This window comes from Neomonachus schauinslandi, chromosome 1 (assembly GCF_002201575.2).
Source record: "Neomonachus schauinslandi chromosome 1, ASM220157v2, whole genome shotgun sequence".
Lineage (NCBI taxonomy): Eukaryota > Metazoa > Chordata > Mammalia > Carnivora > Phocidae > Neomonachus > Neomonachus schauinslandi.
Genome location: NC_058403.1, coordinates 117,700,806 through 117,712,281, shown reverse-complemented (window position 1 = coordinate 117,712,281; position 11,476 = coordinate 117,700,806). Strand labels below are relative to the sequence as shown.

Here is an 11,476-nt window from a genome sequence, read left to right as displayed (position 1 = left end):
GCCTGGGTGGCTCAGTCGTTAAGTGTCTGCCTTCGGCTCAGGTCATGGTCCCAGGGTCCTGGGATCGAGTTCCGCATCAGGCTTCCTGCTCGGTAGGAAGCCTGCTTCTCCCTCTCCCACTCCCCCTGTGTGTTCCCTCTCTTGCTGTGTCTCTCTGTGTCAAATAAATAAATAAAATCTTTAAAAAAAAAAGAAAATTTAAGAAAGAAAGAAAGAAAAGAGCTAATATTTCCCACCGTGACTATGGCCAAGACTTTGCATCAAGAGGCCACACAAAAAAATGAAAACAAAAACAAAAACTTGTTTAACAATAAAGGTAACTCGGGGCACCTGGGTGGCTCAGTAGGTTAAGCATCTGCCTTTGGCTCAGGTCATGAGCAGAGCCTGGCAAGGAGCCTGCTTTTCCCTCTTCCTCTACCCCTCCCCTTGTTTGTGCTCTCTCTCTCTCATTCTCTCTCTTGAATGAATAAATAAAATCTTAAAAAAAAAAAGGAATAAAGCTGTAAATTCCTGAGAGCAGGAACTGTGGGTTCTAATTTTGTTTATAACCCTCTAGTATTTTGTACACAACAGAAGTTGAATGAGCACTAGCCACAACCTGGAATGAAGAAGGAAAATGAACCTTTATACTGTATTGAAAAAAGATTTAAACCAGAGGACAGAGAGAGTGGCTGTTACCTTTCCTTGACAAAGTGGTTAACTATTAACCACAGATGTCTGCCGAAAAAATACTAGGAAATTTTACCCCAGTAAAACAACATTCCTGTAATTATAATTTAGGAAACCCATAAAATTCTACAGACTGAGGAACACTCTTCCTACAAACAAAATACACTTTATTATTTTTATTTTTGCAAGCCTAATTACCTTTAACAGATTCCTTTATTACAGTTACAAACTGAAGCCAGAGAACATCGGGATCAATTTCAACCCAGCCAGCTTGAGGATAAAGATTTTCTATCTATTTAGAAAAAGAAAATTTAGTAAAAACAACATTAGATCAAGTCAATAATATCTGGGTCTTAAAATTTTTTAAATGGTTAAAATGATTACAACATGATTTCATTTATTATCTAATTCATTTTTATTGTTAAAATGGAAAATATGAAATAAAGTTTTCCTCAGTTCATGAATTTACAGAAAATTTTAGCTTTCTTTGTTTTATCTTTACTTTCCAAGTTTTCTATAATGAAGACGTACCATTTTTATGAGAAAAATTTTTTAAAAAAACAAAAATTAACAAAGTACCAAGTTCTGATTCAGACTATGATGGAGGAAGCACACTCCACCCTGTCTCCACCACTGAATGCAGAGATAAAACCTGGACCGAATGCAGGTGGACTCTAAAAAGTCTACGGGGGCAGGAAGATAGGGGAAGATAAGAATTCCAGTACTACTAACTGGTGGTGAGTTTCCCATTTTTTTCCTGATATTCCCTGGCCTAGACTCAAGCAAGTCCATAAAACCAGAAGTGGGTACCAGGATCAGCGGAAATTCCAGAAGCTCTCATGTTTTGGCTAACACTCAGAGAGAATGGGAGAAGTCCCCCATATATCTTTTTTTCTCCTGCTTGCCTCCATACTTTTGTACCCAGGTTATCTTGTAGTAGTGGTTGCACCAGTAATCTCAAGTACCTAAGATACTGAAGGAGGTAAAACTTCTCCAACCAGAGGAGGTGTGGCCCAAGACCGCCATGTTTTGTTTTTTTTTGGTTTGTTTCTCTCTCTGTGCTTTTGATGTGTAGCCCCAGCTGTGGGCATAGGAAGTGCCGGCAGAGTAGGGTAATGAAAGCTCCAGCTTTCTGGCAAGAGGAGCCAAAAGGGGAACCTCAGGGAACCAAAAAGTGCCAGGACAATCTCAGAGAGGGAGGAGCTTGGGAAAGCTCCTCCAGAAAGTTGCGTATGAATTCCAAAGTTCACCTCGAAGCTGTACCTGTTTGAACATAATCTAAACAGCATAGCAAAGATATAAAGAACTAAGGGTCAGACCCCTACCCAGGTGCCAGACTGGCTACTGGGTGGCACATTCACAGGGTAGATGCAAACAGTACTGCCAAGATTTTGGAAATGACAAACACTGAAACCAAAGTCCACAAAAGACTGGTAGAATTTGGGGGCGCCTGGGTGGCTCAGTCGTTAAGTGTCTGCCTTTGGCTCAGGTCATGATCTCAGGGTCCTGGGATTGAGCCCAGCATCGGGCTCCCTGCTCGGCGGGAAGCCTGCTTCTCCTCTCCCACTCCCCCTGCTTGTGTTCCCTCTCTCGCTGTGTCTCTCTCTGTCAAATAAATAAATAAAATATTAAAAAAAAAAAAAAAGACTGGTAGAATTTGTAGCTTGAACCCAACTGCATTAATTGCCTGGTAAAAGAAAAATAGCAACATTCATCATAGGATTTACACAAGACCCTGAGTCTTATAACACTATATTCAAAATGTCCATGATATAATCTGAAATTACCAGGTATATGAAGAACTAGAAAAATCTCACCTCACATGGGAAAAGATAATAGATACCAATGCCAAGGTGACAGATACCTGATCAAGACTTCATAAGCAGCTATTACAAAAATGTTCCAAGAACAACGGGCAAATTCTTTTGAAACAAATGGCAAGATAGAAAGTCTCAGCCAAGAAATATAAGACAAAAGGAAACCAAAATAAAATTTTTAGAATTGAAAAATACAATAATTAGGAGAATGGGAGAAATGGAGAGATGCTGGTCAAGGGGAGTACAAACTTTCAGTTATAAGATGAATAAGTTCTGGAGACCTAATATACGCATGGTGACTATAGTTAATAATAATGTACTGTACACCTGAAATTTGCTAAGAGAGCAGTTCTCAAGTGTTCTCAACACACACACACATACACAAATAGTAACTATGTGAGGTAATGGGTATGTAATCGTTTTACAATGTATATGTGTACCAAAACATCATGTTGTACACCTTACCTATATGCAACTTTTATTTATCAATCATACCTCAGTAAAGCTGGAAAAATCAATTTAAAAAAGAAAAATATAATAATTAAAATAAAAAACATACTGAATGGGCTCAATAGTAGAATAAAAATAACAGAAGAAAGTCAGTAAACCAAAGATAGATCAATAGAATTTATCTAACTTCAATAACAGAAAGAAAAAATATTGGGAAAAAAGAATGAATAAAGCCTCAGGGATCTATGAGACAGGAGCAAAGGGTCTAGTATTTATGAGCATCAGAGTCCCCAAAGAAGGAAAGAAAAGAGTTCAGTGCAAAAAAAAAAAAAAAAAAATTACTTCAGGGAAGTAATAGTGCTAAAAACTTTCCAAGTTCAGTGGAAGATTTAAAATCTACATATTCAAGAAACTTAGAAGACTCCTAAAAGGATAAGTCCAAAGCATTACACATTCAGATCCAGCATAATTAAAATGTTGAAAACCAAACTAAGGAAAAATCCTGAAAGCAGCCACACATGTTACATATATAGAACAATGATTCTGTATGGCTGCAGATTTCTCATCAGAGCCATGGAGGCCAGGAGGAAGTGGCTCAACATTTTTAAAGTGCTAAAGAAGTGCCATCTACAATTGTATATCAAAATCCCCCAGTAGAATTTTTGTAGATACAGACATGATGATTCTAAAATTTATAGGAAAAAGCAAAAGAACTAAAATAACCCAAACAATGCTGACAAAGACTAAAACTGGAGGAACCACACTACATAATTTTAAGACGTACTATAATGTTACATTAATCAAAACAATGTGCTACTAGCATAAAAACAGACAAATAGGGGTGCCTGGGTGGCTCAGTTGGTTAAGCATCCGACTCTTGATTTTGGCTTAGGTCATGATCTCAGGGTCCTGAGATCCAGCCTAGAGTTGGGCTCAGTGCGGAGCATGGAGCGGAGTCTGCTTGTTCCTCTCCCTCCCCCCACTTGCTCTCTCTCTCTCCCCCTCTAAAATAAATAAAATCTTTTTAAAAAAATAGACAAATAGGTATCAATGGAACAGAGTCCAGAAATAGACTGACACAAATAAAGCTAATTCATTTTTGACAAGTGTATACAAGGCAATTCAGTGGGGAAAAAGGGGGGCTTTTTCAACAGTTGGAACAATCAGACACCTATATGCAAAAAAATTAACTTCAACCTCACATCTTAAACAAAACTTAACTCAAAACTGATCACAGGTCTAAATTTAAGACATAAAACTGCAAAATGTTTAGACGAAAACACAGGAAAAAAATCTTTGTGATGTGGGGTTAGGTGAAGAGCTCTTAGACATGACACCAAAATTACCATTCACAAAACAGAGAAATTGATAAATTGGACTTCATCAAAATTAAAAACATTTGCCCTGCAAAAGACACAGTTAAGAAAATGAAAAGACAAAGTGCAGACTGACTTAAAATATCTGTAAATCACACATCCAACACAGGACTTACATTCAGAATATATGAAGAAATCTCAAAATTCAACAGTAAGAAAACAAACAACCCAATCAAAAAATGAGCAAAAGACTTGAACAGGCACTTTGCCAAAGAAGATATATATGGAGAGCAAATATGCATAGAGAAATATTCAACATCACTAAACATTAGGGAAATGCAAATCAAAACCACAATGAGATACCACTACATCTATCAGAATGCATAAAATAAAAAACACTAACAATTTCAAGTGTCAGTGAAGAACATGTGGAACTCTTACACATTGCTGGTGGAAATGCAAAATGGTACAGCCACTCTAGAAAAGCATGGTAATTTTTTTGTTAAGTTAAACATTAACTTACTATATGACCCAACAGTACCACTCTTGGGTATTTATTCTAGAGAAAACGAAACTTAGGTTCACATTAAAATCTGTACACAAATGTTTATAGCAGCTGTAGTCACAATCACCAGAAACATGGATATAACCCAATTGTACTTCAACTGGTGAATGAATGTGGCACATTGGTCTAATGGATTACTACTTAGAAATAAAAAGGAATGAACTACTGATAGACATAATATGGACAAAGCTCAAAAGCATTATGCTGAAAAAAGCCAGTCTCCAAAGGCTACTGACTGTATTGTTCCACTTATAAGACATTCTCAAAAAGACAAAACTATGGACACGGAAAATTGATCCATGTTAGGTATGGGAGGGGTATGACTACAAAGGGCTAACATGAGGGAGTTTTTTGGATTACTCCTACGTTGGCTAAAAATCACAGAACTTATTCACCAAAAAGGCAATTTTACTGTAAGTTATTTAAAACATAAAAAGAAGCCATGGCTTCAGTTTAACATGATGGCTTAAACCTACATATCTTATCTCCAATTACTCTCAAGATTCCATTAAAATAAAAATGTTAAAAGGGTTTATGCAGAGAGACAATGCTAAGAGAGCAAACAGGCTCAGGCCAGGTTTTAACAAAATGCTTTTAATATGAACAGTGAGTGGGTTGGTGGCACATGGCTAAACAGAGGAGAAAACTGGTACTTCACTCCCTCCTCAGATGACCACATCTTTGCTCAACCCCTGGCAGAGATTCTATGGTAAAATCCTGAAAAGTAGAGGTCCCTCCAAAGACTGGGATGCCAGATGGGGCTGAACCCAAGATTGGTTCAAAGTCTTTAAAAGGATCCCCAATCCCCAGTCCCTTCCTCCAGCCAGATCATTGCCCCTCCCTAACCAGGCAGAAGGTAAAAGGTTTACTCTCCAAAGGGACTGAACCAGAAGAATGCTTTCTTTGCAAATACCAGATATAGCTGAGTAGGGTAAGACTACTGAGTGGTACTGAAAATAGGAACGACCAGGGCGCTCAGTGGGTGGCTCAGTCGTTAAGCGTCTCGTCTGCCTTCAGCTCAGGTCAAGATCCCAGCATCCTGGGATGGAGCCCCGCGTCAGGCTCCCTGCTCCTCGGGAAGCCTACTTCTCCCTCTCCCACTCCCCCAGCTTGTGTTCACTCTCTCACTGTGTCCCTCTCTGTCAAATAAATAAATAAAATCTTAAAAAAAAAGAAAGAAAGAAAATAGGAACAACCAAAAACCAACCAAAGATCTAACATGTAAGAAAAGACCAAAATAAAGACAAGGAATGCTGAGGAAACAGGGAACATGTGGGAAGCTTGAGGGTGACAAGGTCTGATATGAAAAAAGGATCTACTACTCCCTGGTGAGTTCCCAGAGACAGACTTAACAAAATCTATTCCCCTTCTATCAAATAATATGTTTTTTCTATGCAAGACTTTCATGACCACAGATGAATGCCTCAACTGCAATAAACACTTCCTCATCCCAAAAAACTTGAAGATGGCGCTGCAGGGTCAATCCCCTCCACTCCACCAGCCCGGAGAGCTCACTATTCCCAAACATGTCACAATAGTGAAATCTCCTCCTGTACCGAAGTAAGACCAAACCAAAATTAGACAAGAGGATAACCAAAGCTAAGAAGATTTGTTTTGCTGATTACAAACAAAACAAAACACAGCAAACAACCAGAATTTTTCAAGACTGTCCAGAAGGGTACACACTAGTACAGATTGTACTGTTCTCCTTGGACTGGCCTTTCTGTCCTGTTCTTCCAACCAAGATGTTATTATTCTTCATGGTTTCTCACATATAGCATCATGTTCCAATGGGAAACATGATAAATTTTCTCCTTAAAACTAGAAACATCAAATATTGACGTGTGGATTTTCAAATCTGAATACTATTCTGGTATATAACACCAATACTTAAGAACCTATACAAAAATTTTTTTTAAATACAAATTATAAAAAATAAAATAAAAAATACAAATTATAGGGGCGCCTGGGTGGCTCAGTCGTTAAGTGTCTGCCTTCGGCTCAGGTCATGATCCCAGGGTCCTGGGATCGAGCCCCGCATCGGGCTCCCTGCTCAGCGGGAAGCCTGCTTCTCCCTCTCCCACTCCCACTCCCCCTGCTTGTGCTCTCTCTCTCGCTGTATCTCTCTCTGTCAAATAAATAAATAAAATCTTTAAAAAAAATACAAATTATAGGAAAAGCCTAAAAATGTATCTCTGCTATTAAAAAATGAATGCCACAAGAAATAAAACTGGTCTTCTGAGAGGCCTAGTACTAGCTTCTTAACATAAAGGGTTCATGTTTGGGATTTCAATTTTAATTAAAAGACCAATACAGCCTATTATGTTCTTATCTCTAAGGGTGATCTCTTCACTTTTTCTTTCTCTGTCTCTCTTTTAAACTATTTACGTGGCAATATCAGTCAAATCCTATACTAAGAGGTTTTGGGTTTCTATTATATATAGTCTTATCATCATATTAGCAGAGACGTGATTTTCGCTTGAGAAAATAAACAAAAGTTCTGTGTCCAATCCAGTTTCATGAAGCAAACTGAATTCCTAATACTTCGATTAAATGCAATTCAATGATTTATTCTGTACCCATGAGGTAATAAATCAGGTGCTAAGTAGCAATGTAGGCCAAGAACCTTTTCCTCAAAGCACTTCAAGTATCCAAGGGCGCCTGGGTGGCTCAGTCGTTAAGCGTCTGCCTTTGGCTCAGGTCATGATCTCAGGGTCCTGGGATAGAGCCCTGCATGGGCCTCCCTGGTTGGCAGGGAGCCTGCTTCTCCCTCTCCTGCTTCTCCCTCTCCCACTCCCCCTGCTTGTGTTCCCTCTCTCGCTGTCTCTATCTCTGTCAAAAAATAAATAAAATCTTAAAAAAAAAAACTCCAGCTATCTGAAATAAAGGACCAATTTCCGGTTGTTCTTTTCTAATTTCTAATTCGTTATGGACCAACAATTTTTAAGACACAATTAAAACAATTTTCTAGGAAAAAATTACATACAAAATAGAATCCCAAATGTTTCATTTTTAAGATCAGCAGACATAAAACTACTCTAGTAAACTGCTACACAAGTTTCTAAATCTTAATTTCTTCATCGCTACCCCAGGTGCCCAGGAACTATACTTTGAAGCACTGCTATATGGGATACCTGGGTGGCTCAGTAGGTTAAGCATCTGGCTTCAGGTCAGGTCATGATCCCGGGGTCCTGGGATCGAGTCCCATATGGGGTTTCTTGCTCAAAGGGGAGCCTGCTTCTGGGCGCCTGGGTGGCTCAGTTGGTTAAGCAACTGCCTTCGGCTCAGGTCATGATCCTGAAGTCCCGGGATCGGGTCCCGCATCGGGCTCCCTCCTCGGCAGGGAGTCTGCTTCTCCCTCTGACCCCCCCCCCTCATGTACTTTCTCTCTCTCTCAAATAAATAAATAAAATCTTTAAAAAAAAATAAAAGGGGAGCCTGCTTCTCCCTCTGCCTGCTCTGCCTGGGGCTCTCCCTGCTTGTGCTCTCTCTCTCTCTGACAAATAAAATCTTGAAAGAAAAAGAGAAGGAAAGAAAGAAAGAAAAGAACAGAACTGCTATGAACTCTTACCACAGTTGGAGAGCCATTGCTATAAACTCCTTAATCTACGTGTTTCATCCTTTGAGGGCAGGGACTTTTTATATTTTTAACTCCTGTCTTTCCAGACACTTAACGGCTGAGAGTCTAAGCAAGCCATTCTAGTCTCCTGCTACTCACAGCAATCTTGATTCATAGTTTAGATTCCTACCTCATTTCTAAAAAACGAATCATTTGTCCAGAATTATACAGCAACTGAAACTTTGTATTTTGACAATCCATGTCCCCCTTTGGCTCCAAATATTTCAATTAAAAAATTACTGCCTAAAACAAAAGTACTTTGTGTCTAGAATTATGAGGAAGACTGTGTGAAAAGTGTCCTTGTGTTGTGATAAAGATTCAAAAAGATAAGACACAGACAGTCGCCAAAGGACAGTGTTCTTTCAGGTTGGGGGAGGGATGGCGTGTGTAGGGTGGGTGGGCAGTGTTTCTGCACAGGTAGCCAGAGAAGGGCCCAGCTGCTTAGTCCCAGCTCACTGTTCTGGTCCAGAAACCAGAATGAAATGAAACTCCCCCATTTTCTCAAAGCAGTCACTTGGATAGATCTGCCCCTAGGCAACTGCTATGGTTAAAAACACTCTTTAAGGGGTTGGGAAGAAGAGTGAGAACTGAACAAACGGAGAATCCAGTGCTGCTGGGTGGGAATGGTTTAGGTATCTAATGGCTCCTAACACTGCTAACATAAAAAGAGGTTGATATTGGAAAGAAGGGTAAGAACACCACATCCAATCCACATTATTTTTGGTGCGCACGCAGAAATCAACACTTCATTAAAATAAGAACAGAAGAGCACCAATCTGTTGGTTGCTTTACTAATAAGAAGTAAGGATTTGGTAGGTTTCTCAAACCAGAAAAAGGTAGTTTTATCAATGCTCAAAGATGGAAAGGAGAAAAGTAATGACAATACAGCCTTCAAAACTTGTCCAGTTCCTCTAATACCCATGAAAATCAGTCGCTCAGATGAGGAACCAGCACTTTGAGAAGCAGTTAATAATGACAACTGAAGGACGGACAATAAATTCTATCAAGATCTGAAACACTGAAATGTAAATAAAGACGGGGTTGGAAGCCTACCGAGGAAGTGGGAAAAACCTAGCAAGTCACAAAGCACCTTCTGGTTGGATACGCGCCGCGTGCTCTGCCCTGCCCTGCGAGTCTCCGCAGTCCCACCCAGGAAAGGCGAATCTGCAGGTGATAGAAGCGAGAGAAGGACCCCCGGTCACAAACCGAGCCCCTCCTGCCCTCAGCCAGAACAGGAAGGGCGCGCAGGTTTCAGCCCTGCCCTGCGAGGTAATACTGAGATCTGGCCGCTCCTCGCCCGCCGCTCAGGACCGAGGGCCCGCCGGTGCTGCAGGTGGCTGCATTCTGGCTGGATGTCGCGGACCCGGCCGCTCGCCTCCCGCGACCAGATCCCGGGTGCTCTGTGCGACCCTGACCCGCAGCCCCGACGCCCGCTCCCCGGTCACCTTCTGCACGCTGGAGCCGCGAATCAGCGTCGCGTGGTCATAGACGTGGCAGCGGATCACCGAGCTGCCCACGTCCAGCCCCAACACAAAGCGTGCGGGAGACTGGCTCGCAGCGCTCTGCTCCGGGTGCCTCTGCTCCTGGACCGCGCGCACCCCCAACATCCCGACCCTGCAAGCCTCTACGCAACAACCGCCTGCGGAGAGAGCGCGTTTAGAGAGGCCCGCACTTCAGGGGCCGAGCGCGCCCCGCGGGGCCGCACCCCCCGGCCCTCCCCTCCGCGAGATCCGGGAAGCGCCCCGCCCCTGCCACGGGGCCCGCCCCAACGCCGTGACGTCACGGCTGCGCAAAAACCCTTTTGAGGCGTGTGCTGGGGCTGGGCGGCCGCGTGGGGCCTTTGGAAGTGATCGAGTTCCCAGGAACGGTGCCCGTGTTTCTTTTAACCTTAGTTGCATTTTATGACTATCTATTAAGAAAAATAAAGTGACCTGAAAAGAAATTAGAAATGCAGCCTAAAGTATATATTAATAAACAATCCCGCCCCCCAAGACTTCTTTCCCAAGAAAACCTGGTAAAATGCACATATAATACACATCAATAAATACTTGTAAATGCAGTAACACACAGAGTAAGACCTTCCCCAACCCTCTGGTGGGGAAAAGGGGACAAAGCGTAGGGTGGCCTCTTTTACTATCAAGCCCCCAACACCCCCACCCCAGCAGTTACATTTTTTAGCCAGGAAGACCCTGTGGCAGAAAGGGGCAGAAAGGAGGCCTATGGCAATTTCGAGATTCCTGTAGCTTCAGTTCACCTGCCAAGAGCCAAGGGGCCTTCCCAGGGGGTGGTCCAGCTCCCAAGTTTGCAAGCCTGATATGTAGGGAGTAGGGAGGTGTTAATGCCTGCTTCAGCCACCTCCACCACCAGCACCACTCAAAAACACCAGTGCCTGAAAATATTCATTATCTTCTTCTTTGTAAAATTATGAAAGTAATATGGATACGTGCTTTTTGTGAAAATAGTTTAACAGTGCCATTAAAAAGTAAAGGATCTTCATTTTGAACCAAATTGTCCTTTTGACCAAACTATTAACCAACTTGCTTTCAAGTTGGTTAATACCAAACTGGGCTCTTTGGCCATATTACTGGAAGCTTGGAACGTACAACCACAAGGGTATATTCTTTTCTCTCTGTACCTTGTTCCTGTCCAGTAGTTCTCATTTATTCCAAATGGCCTCAGGATTGCTTTCACCAGTGCTTAAGTTCAGCATTTTGTTGAGTCATATATATGTTAATCCCCAGTATTATAAAGAAACCAATGACTAATGGGTCGTGTACTGGTCAGAGTTTCCCAGAGAAACAGACCCGATAGAATAGAGAGGGAGGAAGAGAAAGAGATTGGGATTTTGAGGAATGGGCTCACATGCTTGTATGGGTGGAAAGCTCCAGAAATCTGTAGAGCAGGCTAAAAGGCTAAGAATTCAGGTTAAGAGTTGATGTTACAGGAGACGCCTGGGTGGCTCAGTCGTTAAGTGTTTCTCTTCCTCTCAGGTCACGATCCCAGAGTCCTGGGATCGAGCCCCGCATCAGGCTCCCTGCTC

At 41.7% G+C, this 11,476-nt stretch overlaps 1 protein-coding gene across 1 annotated transcript in view; it reads right to left on the bottom strand.

Moving 5' to 3' along the window:
- The window catches only part of GK5 (glycerol kinase 5), a 77,012-nt gene extending 66,840 nt beyond the window's left edge, over positions 1–10,172 (bottom strand). The window contains exons 1-2 of the mRNA XM_021678731.2: positions 9,882–10,172; positions 868–961 (exon numbers count right to left, since the gene is read on the bottom strand). Coding sequence (XP_021534406.2) covers positions 868–961; positions 9,882–10,043 — 256 coding nt within the window. The 5' untranslated portion in view covers positions 10,044–10,172. The remainder of the gene's footprint in view (positions 1–867; positions 962–9,881) is intronic.
- Between the last annotated feature and the right edge of the window lie 1,304 nt (positions 10,173–11,476).